General features: G+C 44.4%; 1 protein-coding gene across 1 annotated transcript in view; it reads right to left on the bottom strand.

The window, feature by feature from the left end:
• Positions 1 to 18,274, bottom strand: part of LTF (lactotransferrin) — a 44,088-nt gene that overhangs the window by 4,483 nt on the left and 21,331 nt on the right. The window contains exons 5-14 of the mRNA XM_037849295.1: positions 17,941 to 18,088; positions 16,916 to 16,971; positions 11,900 to 12,078; positions 11,272 to 11,446; positions 10,198 to 10,352; positions 8,876 to 8,966; positions 7,617 to 7,664; positions 6,494 to 6,649; positions 4,752 to 4,893; positions 391 to 458 (exon numbers count right to left, since the gene is read on the bottom strand). Coding sequence (XP_037705223.1) covers positions 391 to 458; positions 4,752 to 4,893; positions 6,494 to 6,649; positions 7,617 to 7,664; positions 8,876 to 8,966; positions 10,198 to 10,352; positions 11,272 to 11,446; positions 11,900 to 12,078; positions 16,916 to 16,971; positions 17,941 to 18,088 — 1,218 coding nt within the window. The remainder of the gene's footprint in view (positions 1 to 390; positions 459 to 4,751; positions 4,894 to 6,493; positions 6,650 to 7,616; positions 7,665 to 8,875; positions 8,967 to 10,197; positions 10,353 to 11,271; positions 11,447 to 11,899; positions 12,079 to 16,915; positions 16,972 to 17,940; positions 18,089 to 18,274) is intronic.

Below are 18,274 nucleotides of genomic sequence, written 5' to 3' on the forward strand. Positions count from 1 at the left end.
AAGGAAAATTTATTTGCATATGTTCAATTTTTAAGTATCATCCACACTCAGTTTCCTATACATGCATGATCTGGCATAGGCAGAAGATGTACTTCTGCAGTAAACTGAGACAAAGCCAGGGAGATATCTGCTACTGAAAATGGCTGGAGTGTGTGTGTGTGTGTGTGTGTGTGTGTGTATCTGAGACAGAGACGAAAGAATTTGGTTTCAAAATCAATATGATACCTATAGACATTACCAAATTGCCTTCTGAGATAAAGAACTTGGGGAATGACCTAATCAAAATCTGGAAAATGTTATGATACCTTCCCATTGCAAACCTTAATAGCAGGTTGTGTTTGTGATGCCAAAACTCTTATTTGAAAGGGAAAAGGAAACATCTCCACATACCATCAGTGTTCTGCACAACAGTGCTGTCTTTCACAAATGCAACATCTCCAGCCTTCTCAGCCAGACACCTAAAATGTTCCAGGACACAAACACATTGCACAGAGAAAAGTGTCAGAGTTTTCATAAATATTTGTAATATACATTCCAAAAATTGAAAAATGAAAGTACATATGTAAAAGATAAAGACATATATTTCTAGAGAAGATTGATCGCACATGTATACCTTCTCTCCTTCTAAAATCCCAATTAAATGGTAGCCCTAAACCCATAATTTAAAAAGTGAAAGAATGGAGAGGCAATAAAATTACAACACTTGGAAGTTAGAGAGCAAATGGATGGTCAGTAATTGACCGATCAATTTTTAAAACTACAATTAATATTGCTAAAGAGACATGACAGTATAGCATTCGTGAAACAGAAACAGGAAGCTCTAAAAATAAACAGTCCAAATTAAAGAAGAGATTTTTGGAAAGTAAAATATAATAGTAATCATAAAAATTACTAAAAATTGTATAGTCTTTAGAAGATTAAACTGAACAAATGTCCAAGAAACTAGGAAGATGAAGCACATATAATAAAAGGGGTATGATAAGAAAATCCAATGATAATCCAGGAAATCTTATAAATTAAGAATTAAATTTTGAAAAGAAATCAGAGAAAATAGAGGATTGGAAAATATCAAAGAAACAATAAGGTAAAATTTCCAAGAACTCAGCAACTTGGGTTTCCAAATGTAAAGAGCCCAAAAAATGCCCAAATTCATGAATTAAAAGAAGACCCACATGAAGAAACATCACTGTGAAATTTCAGAACACTGGAAATTTTTTTAATGGCACCAAAAATTTCCAAAAATAAAAATATACAAAGGATCAGGGATCAAAAATGATAACAGATTTCTCAACAGCAACTTTAGAAATTAGAAAATGACAATGGAATAAGCTTCTAATATTTTGAATTTGCTGTATTTTCCATCTTTTTGTCTTTTTATGCTACATTCTAAATATTTTTTCACTTATCTTCTGTTCACTAATTCCCTTTTTAGCTATATGTCTAATCTCTTCAACTGATAACTGTGTTATCAATTTCAATCGACCTTGGTTTTTTTGTATTGTTTTGTTTTGTTTTTTCCTTTCTAAAAGTTCCATTTACTCCTTTTTTTTAAGAATACCAGCTTTTTTTCCTGCTGGATTTGCTTCTGGTATCTTTTTTCCTTGTGTGTTTGGTTAATATCATTATAATTATTTTTTACTGTGAGCTGCTCATTGTCACTGAAAATTTATTTTTGAGCAGTCTTTGAGGGCTAAACTGAAGGTCATGTCTTTCTGACAGATTCCTAAAGGCACCATTAGACTGGGGCTGCTTTAAACAAAATCTATGAATTGGAAATTTCTAGACCATCCTGAAATTTCTGGACCGTCCTGGCAGACACACGTTTGAGTTGTAAATCCCTGTAAGAGCTGACCCATGACTATGACTGCTCAGTGAGGGTGCTTATTTTCCTCCCTGTTTCCTCAGCTCCCGGGCAACTTGAAGCCCCCTAGAAATGAGCATGGGCATTACCTCTGGCTTACTTTCTTTTTTCCAGATATTTCTCTTTGTCCCTCTTCTTGCTACATACTGAATTTACCTGCATGTGACAATCTGCATGATATTAAAATCTGTTGTTAAAATAGCTATGACTTGAGTACACCTGATTTTTTTAAAACAGTTTTATTTACACACCATACAATCCATCCTAAGTGTACAATCAATGGCTTTTGGTATAATCACATGGTTATGCAGTCACCACTACTATCAATATGAGAGCATTCTCATTTATTCCAAAGAAAAAATTTCCCATACCCCTTATATCCCCCTATTATTGACTTTTAGCTTTGGTATAGGGCTTTGTTACAATTAATGAAAGAATATTACAATGTTATTGTTAACTGTAGCCCTTGGTTTACATTAATTGTATTTTTCCCATATAACACCCTGTTATTATCACCTTGCAACAGTGACGTATGTTTGTTCTAGCTCATGTAAGAGCTCTCTTATATTTATACAACCAACCACCACATTGTCCACTCTAGGTTTTGCTAAGTTATTCAGTCCCAGTTTTTATCCTCTAGCTTTCCTTCTGGTGACTTACATGACTCTAGCCTTCCTCTTTTGATCATACTCATACTCCACTCTGTTACTTACACTTACAGTATTGCACTACCCTCACACAGCATTGTGCTATCCATTTCTGAACCTTTACCCTGGCTCACTCTTACCCTAAGGATGTGCATAACCTCGTGGGGTCAAGTTGGTCAGAATAGGTCAAGGTTCTCAGGGCAAAGTGGCCTCAGTTAGCCTTCAGGATTCCTGATAATTCCTTGTTACTCTGTCAGTTGTTCAATGCTTTTAAGAATGTGTGTGTGTGTATATATATGTATTTAAACCAGCAATTTTTGTTTGAGTGGGAAAGTTGGTCAAAATTACCTACTCCTGACATTTCCCAGCTATGGAAGTCAGCTCAAAATTCCTAGGGAAAATGTTTGCCAACCTAGGCTTAGTTATACAGCTAAACTACAAATTGTCTCAAGTGTGGAATAAAGATGTTTTCAGACATGTAAATACTCAGAAAATAACAACTTCTAATCCCTTTTCTCAAGGAGCTGCTAGAAGATGTGTTTCCCCAAATCAAGAAAACTAAAGGTACAGGATCCAGGAAACAGGCAACCTCACATGAAGTTAGACAAAGGAAAATCCCAGAATAGCGGTCAAGAGGATACCAGGATCACAGATGTGCAGGCAGCATAGAGAGGAGGAGGATGGAGACAACATTTCCTAGGAGATGATAAAACTGAGACAGCACCCCATGTGTGCATATATGTATCTTTACAAGATTTACACTACTGGCAGAGGGTTTTGAGATGAATTAGTGAGTTGAAAAAACAAAAAACAGAAAATTAAGCAAATTTAAAAAAAGACACCTAGTAGCTCCAAAGCAAAAAAAAAAAAAAAAAAAAAGTATACATTAATAGAAATATAATCCTGTTACACCACATATTTAATATGAGAGGAGTAACATTTCCCTAGTCATAATAACGTAAACACCGAATATGATGTGATTTTATTGGATGCTAAGGGAGGTGAAGTTTGCGGTTGTGAGACACACAGAGGGCAGGATGAAAAGGCTACGTCTTTTTCTTTCATAATAAGAAGCCAGCAGATTATTACTGAAAGTTAAAAATCAAAAACCAGCAGTATAAGGATGTTAGTTAGAAATACAGAAATGAGATGGATTTCTGATTCCACCTTTCAATTATTTTGTATTAAATTTCCCAATTTTTAGTTTCTGGACCTAATTTGAACAAAAGACAGCCCCCCCCCCTCCCCCAGCATAAATAGAGATTCTAAATTGTAAGTGTTTCCAGGGAGATAATTCTTGCTGTAAGGTATGGGGACAAAAGGACTACTGGATTCCCTTAGATTCTTACCAGATATGTGTTTGTTCAATATGTCTGAATGGAATCACAGCTTTTCCATTTGCTAATCCTTAATCCTTTAAACCTACTTCTGCACATTCACCGAACATTTTTCTTTGTGTTTTTCTTCTGAATAATTCAGAGTAAAGCAAAAGCCATTTTTATATTATCCCAAAACTGGAGAAAAGGCTACTGAATGTATATTTTTACAGTCCAAAGCCACACAGTTTGGCCGCAGTCATTCTCAGAAACATGATGCGGATCTAATTTATTAGCACCATCTAGTGGCAAAATACATTCTTGGGGTGTGGAGAAAAAGGGATGGGGAACATCTTTATTGCTTTCAAACCCCTGAATAGTTCCACTGGGAAACGACTCCCGGGTGAGTGGAATTGTGAGATGTGGACTCTGGATGGTTACCGTGAACGACTAAGTGGTCATAATTGGTTAGTTCTGAAAACCTTTTTGTGTTGTTGTTTACTTTTCACTTTCTGCTTTCTCTTGGCTGTTTCCAAGGCCAAGATCAAAGAGAAAAGTGAAAACATAGGAAGTACTGGGTGGCTGTGGGAATGACCATGCTCCCTATAAAGCTGTAGAAAGGACTTGGAGAAAGCACACGCTCTACCCACTAGATTTTGAGGACGAGGACATTGCGGCCCATGAAGTGGCTCTGGCTCAAGGCCACAGGGAAGAAGGCAGCAGGCGGACAGGTCGGGCAGCCCCGGCCAGCAGGCCGGCACACTCTGTGGAGGGGGCTCTGGAGGTGGAGCCGTCCTGGAGCTGCCCATTAGCGGACACCAGGACCTGCCCACCCCTCTGCCCCCAGCCCCTTGTCCCCTTAGCAACAGCACTAGGTGCAAGTCCTGGGTGAGGCACTGTCCGATGGAGATGGGTCCCGGAACTCACCTGAAAGCCCCGTTATAGCCGAAGTATCTCTCCTTGTTATTGGCCACGCACTTGTTCTTACCCTCCTCATCGCCGATGCACAGATCACAGAGATTGGATCCCGGATCAGACCCAGGGGCACAGCTTTGACTAAAGTATTCATCTGAACAGAGGAACATGGGAAGTCAGCTCTTCCTACCTGAGTCAACATGACAGGCCTTTTCTTAACAGGTGATGAAGCTTGGCTTCAGTTCATTGTATTGCCCAGGAGAGACAGAACATACTCATTGTCACGAGTACTGATATGTTGCCACCAATCCAGGATCCGCCAGAAATCGGAAATGCTGCCGGCATCACACTGATGCCTGACAGAGGCAGTGACTGCACAGGGGTCCTGCTGTCACAGCCTCAAAGTGGGGACTGGCTGATGAACGCGACAACCATCGTAACAGAGCCTAATTTTCAGTTCAAGCACCTGGTCCACCAGCATAAAGACTGCACTTAGCAGACCTCCTGTGGCTAAGTACTGGCCAGGGAAATATGACTGGGAGTGTTGGGTGCCAGCTTCTTGGAAACATCTTTAAGAGACAGTTGGCACATGCCTTTTGCCCCTCTCCTTCCCTTCTTTCATTCTGCACATGTAATGAGAAGTGGGGTCTGAACTCTGGTTGCCTTGAGAACAGAAGCTACGTACAGCCGAGGAGCCGATGGAAGAGGCCCAGGTCCCCAGCTCATGTTGTCGTCCACTAGCTTTGGACCACCCACCTCCGGGCTTCACTTACATGAGAGAAGAATCAATTTTGGTCTTGTTTAAACTGCTATAGTTTGGGGGTGTCTGTTCCTTACAGCTGAACCTCATCTGAACTAACCCATTGTGCCACTTAACCCAAGGAAGGAGGGAATAAAGATGACAAGAAAGCCCCACTCACTAAGCAAGTGCCACCCATTATCAGAATCCTGCAGGCCTGCCCTGGAACAGCCCCAGCGCCACCCTCAGGAAAGGGCTGTGAGCTTCCCACAGCCGTCCTAGCTGCCTCCCAACAGCCCAGGGCAGCCATGGGGGCTGGAGAGAGCAAGCATGCCCCGCTGATGAGCAGGGTGACAGGAAAGCCTGCTGCAGGCAGGACTACCAATCTATTCAAAATGCAGGGTCCCATTGGAGGAGATGCCTGGGCAGGGGGTGAGCCATGGGACAATGCGTCCCACCCTCCACCCCACCAGGCCCACAGCGGGAGTGCGGGGCTTCTGCTACCAAGATGGGTGATGGGTCTGGCGAGGAGGAGAAGAGGCCCCAGAAGCAGGTTGAGACAGAACCCGTGAGGTCTTATTGGGGTTCCTTTGCGGTGTGAAGAACTGCTTAGAAACAGATGCCACCCTTTAGGGGCAGGCATCTTTTCCCAAATGTGGAATCCAAGGCCTAAGAGGAATTTAGCCCTGCAGTTCCAAAAAGTAAAAACCATTTGTAAGTCTCTGTACCTGCATCCATTCTCTGGATACAGAGAAACAGGCTATTTCAGATTTTTATCTTGGGGTGGAATGGCTGGGGCATGGGAAGTGTCCTGGAGGGTAGCCATGACTCCAGGAGGCAGCCCCAAGGAGAAATGCTTACACTAAGAGACCTGCAGACCGCAATCAGCCTACAAATTCCCCGCCCAGCTTCTCCCGAACTGCCCCGCCTGGCCCTAAGGTTCCACAACTGCACATCCACAGGAAGGTGCACAGCATGCTCCCATCCCCCGCCGGCTTCCCTCAGGCCTCCTCACCAAAGTTGCAGTTGTGAGTCTGGTTGAGGAGCAGCCCCATGGGGATGTTCCAGCCTGCGGTCCTGCCGACGCCAGTGTGGCAGGACTTCCTGCCTCTCACAGAGTTCCAGTTGAAGTTGGCGTCTGATTTCCTGACAACTGCCACAGCCAGATACCCTTGGAAACAGATGACAGAAGAGCAAGGCTTAGCTTCCAGGGGGCCTGGCACATGGATTCTAGTGAGGCAGTCTCCACACCAAGCCAAATAGGGTGAAAAGCATCACCCCAGATAGCTGGACACTGTCAGGGGAACTGAAAAAGCTTAAGCTGCTGCCTTGTGTTGAGGAGAGAGTGATCTTGGCTATGAAATAAAATATTGAGAATAGCTGATACTTTAAGTGATGGCTGGGGACTATCCTTGACCAGCCATAAAACACCCCTGAGTTATTAACCAGCAATGCACCTTCAGATGTGGGCTAGCAAAGCAACAAACACTAAACAACAAGAGTGGGTCCAATAGTACAGAAATCAACTACACATGCTTCGGGCAAGAACAGAGGCAGCCTCCAGACTAACAACTCTGCAGACACAGTGGAGGGTGGGGGATCCCCAAGGACCCTCCTGGTGCTGAGTCAGACCTAGCCTGGGGCTGTAAGAGGGTTAATGTGGTTGTCTTCTTCCTGCTGACAAAGTGCACCTGACAGACTTCCTCGGATGGCCAAGGAGGAGTCTCTTCCAAAGCCGAGCAAGGCCCGCCACTGGCAGGTGGGTGGGAAGGCACACAGAGCGCTAGATTTGGCACAGGAGACTCCTGTTCAAGGTCCAGATCTGCCAGAGTCCTGCATGCTTCAGGGGACTCTCTAGCCACTCCTTCCTCTCCCAAATAAGATGGGGATGGAAATACCCCTTCTTCCATGTGACCAGGACAGAATGAGAAAACAGGTGAAGTCTTCTGCGAAGTGTGACAATCAAAATAAACATTAATTATATTTATTCCTCTATGACCAATTGGCATCCTCAAAAGCCTGTATGGTTTCTATGGCTGTATCTCTCACTGTGGGTTCCCCACCACCACCACCACCACTTCCTCCAGCTACAAGAACTTACTTACCCGTGACCCTGAGAGTGACTGATTCCAACTCACCTTCCACTGGTCTATTCACACAATCAGAATGGCCACTTTCCTGGGATTCTGAAAGAATAAAGACAAGTAAAATGTCATTAGACATTCAGATGTATTGAGAAGTCACAAACTTTTAAATATCAATAATGCAGAATCAAATCTTGAAGAGACTGTCCTAGCAGTTGCATGCAGCAGAAATGTATATACGCATTCACCCAAAGACAAGACACAGACATTCATAGCAGCACTATTCACGATAGCCCCTGTAGTGGTTTGGAGCTATGTACCCCAGAAAAACATGTTCTTAAATTTAATCTATTCCTGTGGGTGTGAACCCATTGTTAAGTAAGATCTTTTGATGAGGTTGCTTCAATTAAGGTGTGGTCCAACTCAGTCGGGATGAGTCTTAATCCTATTAACTGGAATCCTTTATAAGAAGAATGAAATTGAAACAGAGGGAGAGAAAGCCACAGGAAGCAAGAAGCTGAGGGTCAAGGGAACCCAAAAGAGAAAAGAGAGGCCAGGAGAGACTGCCATGTGCATTGTCATGTGACAAAGGAGCCCAGGACCAAGGATCACCAGCAGCCAGCCCCAGAACACCAGTCTTTGGGAAGAAAGTATTGCCTTTATGATGCCTTGATTTGGATTTCTCCTAGCCTCAAAACTGTGAACCAATAAATTCCCATTGTTGAAGCCAACCCATTGCATGGTATTTGCTTTGGCAGCCAGGAAAACCAAACTAGCCCCCAACTGAAAATTACCCAAATGCCCATCAACAGTTGAATGGATAAATATTTGCAGTAGAGTCACACAATAGAATACGATCCAACAAAAAGTGAATGCCCCACAACTACACACTTATATGGGCGACTCACACACAGAACACTGAGCAGGAGAAACCGGATGCAAAAGGCAGGGTGGGGGGGCAATGTTGAGAGGAGCTAAGAGGACTTCTGATCCAGGTGCCAGGTGCATGGGGGGTAGAGTTTGTGAGATGTCATCGAGTTGTACTGTTATAGCACTCTTCTGTATGTAATTATACTTCACTAAAATCTTTTTTACAATAAGAAGGAAGAAACCTATCTGTGCTTCGTCAATTCTTGATGTGAGCAGTTCACAGCAACACAGCCCCTTTCATTCATTCTTTCTCCTGATTCCCCAATTTGAATGTATCTGCCCATCTTCATGTCTCCACTTGGATGCACTAAGCCATGCTGCTCCCCACCCCTAGCCCCACAGCCCAGAGGAAATAAACCAGGGAAGATGCTCCCTCCACTTACGCTGGTTCTCCGCCAGGACGGGCACCAGACCGCACTTGCCTGCGACATAGATCAATCCCCCATCCAAGCTCATGGCATCCGCTTCTCCTTTCTGCAAAGACAAAGCAAACAGCCAGCACCACTTTGAGGCTGGTTTCTGTCCCACCTGTCATTACAGTTCTGTGAGAGGCTGGCTTTATGTCATGTGTCCTGATGAAGCAGTAGAAAGAGACAAGGAGAGCTTAAATGGAGCACCCAAAGGAAACACTACATGCACTATTAATTCTCTACCAGCCCCACACACCTTTCATGCTGTCGATTCAATTGGAAAGATCGGACACAAGTTGCACTAACCCTCTGTCCTCTGAACAAAAGCTTTTCAGCACCCTCAGCATGCGTGGGACATCCTGAACATCCTCATTCACTGAGAAGACAGATGGGAACATCTGGCCTCATCTATTCTCAGCTCTTTAGCAATAGACTCATAGTGCTACACAGAAGTTGCTCAACAGATGAGCAGAAATAATTACATTTGCTCACCATCAGAATGAACGAGCTCACACTTCAACATTGGGACATGGATTCATTGAGATTGCAGACCTCCTCTTTGACCCAAGAACGGTGTTTTTCTACAACTATATTTAAAATAATTGGTGATGTGGACAAATACTTCTATCAAGGATACTCATCATGGGGTTATTGATCATAGAAAAATAAGAGGGACAAAGAGGAATAGGGTTAGGATTAAACTGAGGCACATAAACAGAAAAGATACCCTGAAATCCTTTTTTAAGTGTTTTCAAAGAACAGGTGTGCACTGGGGAAACTGCCCAAGAGACGGTGTTAAGTGAAAAAGGATTCACACATAACTAGTATGATCCAATTTTGTCGAGTACATACTTGTAGATATGCAGAAAACCTGTGGGGTGGGATATTATCCAACTTTAACCGTGGCTCTCTCTCTGCATGAGATCCCAAGGGCTTTTCATTTCTTTTACATTTTTACACTTCTATATTTTCCAAATTACTTATAATAATCGAGTCGTTCTTAGAATCAGAGGGGTGGAAAAGCCACCATAAACAGTTTTTAAAAACATAATACTGTACTTGTTTGCACAAAACCTCGGCCCTGAGCAGACAGTTTCTGCCAACCAGCCCAGCAGTGGCCTCTTCGACCCATGACTTCATTTTTAAGCATATGCCCTTGGCCTCGGGTCCTCTAGGGAGCCTGCCTCCACCCTGCTATATGTGTGCACTGCTTCCTCTCTGCCCCCACGTGAAAGAGTTCAGACCACCCCCCAGCAGCCTGCTGCCGCGCGCCCTTGCCCTGCCCGGCCACCTACCACCACCAGGGCGATGCAGTCCTCCCCAGTCGGGGCCGAGACGCAGGACACACTCTGGTCACTGAAGCTGCTCCATTGTTCGCACTTGCGCAGCTCCTGGGGGCCCACGGCGCACCACACCACCTTCTTGCGCCGGGCAGCCACCACGGCCTCCGCTGAGGAGAAACACGACAGCCGGGTCAGCAGGGGGCCCGGAACCCCATGGCATGGAGGCACCGTCGCCCGACAGCAGCCCAGCCACCCTCCCGTCACCCCTGAGCTGGGGCTCCACTCAGAAAGCCCCTTTCCTGCTCAGACCCTCCCACAGACCAGGGAGCTGCTCCTCCCATGGATGAGTCCAGACACCGGCCCCTCTCCTCCTCCATCTCAGACCCCCAGCCTCTCATCAGGAGGGCCCAGCTCCCTCTGTTTCTCATTTCCAGTCCCTTGGAGAACTTCTCTGACTTCTAATCCATCTAAGCCATTCGTGCAATGGCTTTTCTCTCCTGGCTGCATCACACAGAAGGAACGCTCCACTCCACAGGGACCAGTGGCAGCGCCAAGAGATGGCTTTAGGCACCTTGAGCGTGACTGCCCCTGGGGAAGGCAGTTACCACCCAGTTCACCCAGACTCCTCTCCAAGCCCTTCCAGTAGAGGATGAGCCATGCTGGGCTCGCTCACAGAGTAGCCCCAGCCAAGCCCGTGGCCTGGCATGGGCAGACGTGCTACAAGACCTCTGGATTCATCCCAGGAGGGACCTGGGCCCCCTTGATTCAGGTACACATTTCTTACTTCATAGGAGGCAAATTGATGTGCACAGGGACACAGGCCAGCATCAATCCAGGGGCTGGGGCATTTGTTTGGAGCCACCTCTCACTATGCTAAAATGCCCTGACTCCATCGACAGAAGATACTCACACCTGCATCAAACCTAGCGCCGTGAAGACCCTGCATTGGCCAGGAGCAGGGTTGCCGCCACGGCAGAGGAGGGCCACGCTGCCTCCCAACAGGGTGTGAGGTGCTCCCCGGAGGGCCTCGCCCACGGCTCACCACCTGCAACAGGTGGCCTCAGGGCCCTGCCTGTATCCACTCACTTTCCTTCAGGTTCTGGATGGCAGCAAAGTAGCTGGAGCCAAGGTACATTCGAGCATCTATCTTCGAGGGGATCCTCACAAACCCAATGGCAGAGCTCTTGAACAGCAGGTCCTTCTTTCCATTAGGGGAGCCAAAGAGCTGGAACTCCGATGACTTGCCTTTTCCAAATTTTTTCTGATTAAGGGAAAATAAATTATAGTGTCAGTGGTAAATAGGAAGGAAACAAAAAATGAGTTGTAAAAAGATATCTGGAACTGTGGGACAATTCTAATGGACAGTGGGAACTTCAGTTGACCCCCTTCCACAGAGGGACTTGTGCCATCCCTGTGACACGAGCTCAGGGACAGCTTACTGGGGTCCAAGTACCGTAGGGTCCTGAGAATGTTGCACCCTCCCCCCCACCTGCTTCGGCTCCAGCCCATAAGATACTGTGGGTCAGCAATACTCCAGGGGGAGTTTCAGAGTTTCTGCCATATAGAGCAGAACCTGGGCAAGCAGTCCAAAGTATTCATGGACTTGTCTATAGTGAGGCTACAGAAGGGTTTCTGGGGTGGTAGGAAGTTAGGGAAGGAAGAAGCAATCCCACTCCAAAACCAAGCAGGTGGAGAGGGCTGTCGGTGGGGATACCTGTGCCTGGTTGAGAAGCTCCCAGATCAAGTCCTCATTGCCATCCACACTTCGGGCCACAATGGCATGAGGAGGGACCCGAGCTATGTGGCAGCCCTTGAATGAGTCCACTGGCTGCCGGGTGTTGTTCGGGCAGAGCAGCTCAAACGCTTCCCTGTCAGCCTCGTTAGGCAGGTTCTCTGGGGAAGGGCAGGGGTGGAGACAGATGAGCCAGCTCCAGGCAGGGACCATGAGTTGCAATTCCCCTTCTCCCATAGAACTTTGAGCTGGTGGAGATACCTTACCCAGCTGACCAAACTGAGGGTCGAAAAGGCAGTGAATTGCTCCAGAACCCTCAGAAGGGTGACGATATTGCCCGGGACACCTCAGGGGCCAGCCCAGGGTTCCTGTAACTGGCTCACACCTGCTGCCCTGGAACCCTGACCCAGCCACTGCCCCGCCAGCCAGGGGGGCCAAACTGGACCCCCTCTGTTTCCATGACAGCTGGGCTGTGGGGAGGAGAGCCGCTCTGGAAAGAAGGGGGCCACATCCTGGAGACAAACCCAGGGGTCAGCCAGGGGATGCTACCTTACGCACAGCTCAGGGAAGAATAAAAATGGCAAAATTCTTGAGGCAGGAAATACAGTTTGCTCACTTCCCAGCATTGAGTGTATCAAAAGAGGGGAAAAGAACTCTTTATGAGTGAGTTCAGCCAAGTTTTCAAGGAACTGATCATCCTATACAAGTTGCTTCAGAATATATAAAGTGACAGAAACCTGCCCAAATCATTTTATGAGATTAGTACAACCTTAATCTCCAAATTAGAGAAAAAAGTACAGGGGAAATCATTTATGGACCTATTTACTTATGAACATAAATGCAAAACTCCCAAATAATGTATTAACTAACTCAGTCTGACAGAGTATTTAAAAAGTAATGGATCAGGATTAAGATTTATCAGTTCATTCTGTTACCAAAAGAATGGTTGACTGTTAAAAGAGCTAAAGTCGTCCGCCATATTAATGGATTAAAGGAGGAAAAAAAAAAAGACCATCTTACTCTTCATAGGTGCAGAAAAAGCATCCTAAATGTTCAACATCTATTTGGGGTTTTTTTTTTCTCATTTCAGAAAACTAGTAATAGTAGAGAACTTGATAAAGTCATTGAACTTGATAAAGGTCATTTATGATGAAGTCTACAGCAAATGCATACTAAATAAAAGGAGAAAATTTAGACTTCAAGAGCAGGAACAATGCAAGGATGCCAGCTTTCACTCCTATGGCTCAACACACTACTAAACATCTTGGATTGCCCAGTTAAAAAAAGAAATAAGAGATATGAACACTGGAAGAAAAAAGACAAATATTTTTTAAAATGATAGAATCATCTACATAGAAAAGCCAAAAAAAAAACCCCAGAAAACGAATGAAACTGACGAGAAAGTTAGTTTGGCAGAGTAACACGTTCCAGGATCAAACTACAAAATCAAATGTGATTCTCATCAGCAATAACTAAAAATAATATGTAAAGTATATTACATTCATATTACATTCATATTTTAATAGATATAAAAATAGGTGCGATTAAATGGGAAGATTTATCATTATCGTGAATTAAACAATATTATAAATATGTCAGTTTTTCATGGAGCAACTTACATTCAATGCAGTTCCAACCAAAATTCCAGTATGATTTTTTTAGAAACACAACAAAACAATTCTAAAATATATCTGGAAGAATAAAGGTCTACAATTAGAGAAGGACATTTGAAAATGAATTTTCAAGTATCTCTCTCTACCAAATATTAAGACCCACTACAAGCCGTAGCAATAAAAACAAAAATGCAAATACTATTATGGGTTGAACTGTGTCCCCCAAAAAGTTATGTTGAAGTCTCATTGTGACCTTATTTGGAAATACAATTGCTGTAGATAGAATTAGTTATATTAAGATGAGTTCATACTGGAGTAGGGTGGGTCCGGAATCTAGTGAGACTGTTGTTCTTATAAAAGAGGAGAAGACACAGACAGAGAGAAGACAACCATGTGACGACAGAGACAGCAATTAAAGTGCTGCAGTTGCAAGCCAGGGAATGCCAAGGATTGCACATCCTCCAGGGGCTAGGAAGAGGCAAGGAAAGATTTGCTCCTGCAGGTGTCAGAGGGAGCCTAGAACAGTCAACCTCATTTCAGACTGCTGGCCTCCGCACCGCAAGACAATAAATGTCTGTTGTTTTAAGCTGCCTGGCTTGTGGTAGTTTGTTACAGCAGTTCTGGGGAACTAAGACATACGATAATGAAACAAAATAGCTCAGAAATTGATCCACAGGTATGTGAAAACTTGATATAGAAGCAGCTGCACCTATTAGTGGGTAAAAGGTAGAATATTAAAATTGTTAATATTTTAAGGAAAATTGTCTCACTATAAAGGGAAAAAAATACTCAGATTGGGTCCATACCTAACATCCTAAGTAGAGCACACATGGACAAATGTGGGGAAGGGTGGATCTTTAAATCTTGTTGTAGAAAATGTTTTTGACTTTGAGGTGAAGAATGGCATCTTTAAAGATTCAAAAAAAGGGGGAGAGGGGTGGGTAGAAAACAAATACATTTGACTGTTTCACTATCCAGGACTTCTGTTCAACAAATGGTGCTATTGACAGATTTTCAACTTAGAAAAGATCTTCCTAAAGTCTAAAACTGACAATGGTTTGATATCTAGATAGAAGGAACTCCTATCATTGAATCAAAATCATGAAGAAACACAATAGAAAAATAATCAAAGTTTATAAAATAAGAAAGGGAAGCCTAAATTACCAGCAAATATATTGAGATGATCAAACACACTAGACATCAGAGAAATGAAATTGGGCCAACAATGAGATACCTTCATTTACAGCCATCATTGGAACAAAAAATTATGAAAGTCAAAAAATGTTCAAGTTGTGGGGAAATGAGAACACTTAGAGAGTACGGTGGGAATGTAATGGGGTACTCCATTTCTGAGAGCAATCTGGTAGTCCTGGCTGGAATGTGGGGTCTGTCTGTGGTGGTCTTGGGGGAAATGTGGAGGTCTGCTTTAGGGATCCTGGGGGGGAGGTGGTGGGTCTGTCTCTGGTGGTCCTGGGTCGAATGTGTTCAGCTTGTACACATGCAGCAATTATGCTTTGTGTGCGGCCCCCACAGCATCCTCCTGCAAGATGTAACAGGATACACTTTACTGGTCACGGAGCTGTTTTTGGTAGAGGGAAGAAGAGGACAACCTGGTGGTCATCAATAGGGTGACAGATCAGTAAAATATGGTGGATGCATTCCATGGGACACTCTTCAATTATTAGAACCACTGAGCCACTATATACAACAACATGGATAAATCTTTAAAGAAAATGCTGAGTTCATGGGATTGAGAAAGCCTTCTTGGACCAAAAGCCAGGAGAGAAAGGAAACAAAGTTTCAGTGGCTGAGAGATCTCAAATGGAGTCAAGAGGTCATTCTGAAGGTTACTCTTATTCATTATATAGACATCCCTTTTTAGTTTTAATAGTGTTTTTGGAATAGCTAGAAGGAAATACCTGAAACTATTGAACTGCAACCCAGTAGCCTTGATTCTTGAAGACGATTATATAACTATATAGCTTACATGGTGTGACTGTGTGATTTTGAAAACTTTGTGGCTCCCACTCCCTTTATACAGCGTATGGACAGATAAATAGAAAAATGAGGACAAAAAGTAAATGAATAATAAGAAGGGTTGGGGGGTATGGGATGTTTGGGTGTTCTTTCTTACTTTAATTTTTATTCTTATTCTTTAGTGTGTGTGGTAATGAAAACATTTAAAAATCGATTGTGGTGATGAATGCACAACTATATAATGGTACAATGGTACTGTGAACAATTGATTGTGCACCATGGATGATTGTATGGCATGTGAATATATCTCAATAAAACTGAATTTAAAAAAAAAAGAAAAATTTGAGTAGAAAAAAATTAGGAGCAGTATTGTTTCTAATGCTCAGTAAAACTTTTGTGGACTTAAAACCCAGAAATGCAAAGCAGTACTCTACTTTGCAAGACAACATGACTACTTTTGCAAGACAACATTACTCTCAGAGAACCCATTTCAAGAACCTGGGCATGGGTGTCCTTGAGAGGGAGAGAAAGAGTGGGCACGGGAGAGTTAAAGAAAACTAGTCATCTAAAATATGATAACATAAAATAAGAACCTTGTGCCCTTATTTTTTTTTAGAGAAAAAAAGGAAGTATAATCAACATAACTCTCTACGGGCATGTTATTCACATTGTTTTAAAGTGCATAGTGTCTTATTTATGTTGTTTTAAAGTATATGCATATATGGTCTCACAAGCGGAAGAGATGTAGTAGTCATCCAGCTGAAACTTCAAAAACTGAGGGAAGTAGGAGGCATGAACATTGTTATCTGGGAAAGCATATTTTTGGAGGCTTGATTAGAAAGAGCTGAATGGGCTAAAGGAATTAGCAATCGAAGCCTGGGAGAATGAGCCCAGAGCCAGAGGAACTTGGAAGACAAAAAGAACAGAAAGTAAGCAAGTCAGAGATGCCCCAGAAATGAGTACTCTTTGCAGACGGTCATCATTATCTCTCCTTCCTGAACTTTTTTCATTCAAAGAAGTAAACCTTTAACTGATCTGTTATGTTCTTTGACAATTATAGAGCCTTTTTTTTTGTATTATACTAAGGGAATTAAATATATGAGGATATAAATGAGTGCATGAAGAGGCGATACTGAATTGTACAGCTTCCATCTTCCCCCTCTTTTTGATAAGGAGAATTACATTTGTTTTGCCCCACTTCCCTTTATCTTTGGTGCTAAAAATTCTCCTTGTTCAGGAATTTAAGCTTTTTAAACAAATCAATTCCCATTTTGAATTTATGTCATTCTCTGCAAACCCTTGTTCTAACCATTAGAACTGAGGCTCACAATTAGCTCAACATTCAGGATTATGATAAAATAAAAGCGGGGGGGGGGGCAGTCTTCCAAGCCCTTCTCCCGGCTCTTACCAAACACGGTACTGTGCCTGACAAAAGCCACTTCTCCGGCTCCATCTTGCAGACACCTGTGAAATGAGAAAGCACCAGAAGCATCAGCACAGAGCGTATCCCCTCTCAATCTCCTCCTTAGGCCCCCCAGGGAGTAGCAACCCTGATGCCCATCTCCTGTGGGGTGTCTGCTGCTTTGGAGGGCAGGACTGGAGGTTTGGGGGCACCCCCAAAATGGAAGGCAGCAGGGGCCAGCCTGCAGGCTAATTCTGACTCAGGTCAGGTGCTGACCGAAGTCTCCACCTTTCCCTTTAAGAGCTGAGAATTAAAAAAGAAAGAAAGAAAGAAAGAAAGAAAGAAAGAAAGAAAGAAAGAAAGAAAGAAAGAAAGAGAGAGAGAAAGAGAAAACAAAAGAAACCTTGGAGGATGAAGGCGGGTGAGGGCTTGGAATCCCTGGCCATGCGGCTCTGGTTTAAGGACATGTGGCTCTTTCTCCCAGGACTGAATATGCAAATGTGCTCAGGTCAGTGAGGAGGCGAGGAGCCTCCCTCTCTGCAAAAATGCCTGATCCCAAGAGGCAGAATGCGTCAGCCTCTGCACGGGGACCAAGAAAAGCGGAGGAGGTGGGGCAGGCCGAACTCACTGTCCTCTGGCTCTGGGGAGAGCCTGGGGGTGCAGAACGACGTCCACCTGGACGCTTCGGCTGTTCTGCTCAGCCAGGAGCCCAGGACTGGTCGTCTTATGACGCGACGCCTTCAGACCCTCCAGGGTTAGGGAGGGGGTAGAAGGGACAACACAGGGGCCACAGGCAAAGTGACGGCTCCTCAGGGTGGAGGTGGGGACCACAGATGGGGGGCGGGAGGCTGGAGGGGAACTGCACTGGACAGTCAGCACCTTCCCGGACTCAGCTTCTCTATCCGCACAGCAGTGAGACACGTGAGCCCCCTCTGTAGTCCTTACTGGGAGGCTGAGCTCTAAGTGCAAAGGGCCGCCTGGCCTGAGGACATTTGGCACTTGGGCTTTTGTGGAGAAACGGACAGACTCACTTGAAGGCACCATCGTAGCCGAAGTATGGTTCCTGAGAGTTTTGGGCGCATTTATTTGCCCCTGTCCCGATACACAGTTGACACAGTTTGGGGAACTGGTTTCTGTCGGCGCCGGGGACACAGCTGCCCGAGAAGAAGTTGGCCACAGCTATTGAACACAGAGAAATGGACCAGGGAGTGTGAGCCAACCCCAACCACAGCCAGTACATGTCCCGGCCTGTGCCCTGTGTCGGCAGAGAGCCCTTCCCCCAGCCCTGCAGGACAGCCTGGGAGGTGGTGCTGCGAGCTCAGAGAGATGCCCCTTTGCGGACGGAAGGCTCAGCATCCACCTCCC

Source organism: Choloepus didactylus, chromosome 1, assembly GCF_015220235.1.
Source record: "Choloepus didactylus isolate mChoDid1 chromosome 1, mChoDid1.pri, whole genome shotgun sequence".
NCBI classification, from domain to species: domain Eukaryota; kingdom Metazoa; phylum Chordata; class Mammalia; order Pilosa; family Megalonychidae; genus Choloepus; species Choloepus didactylus.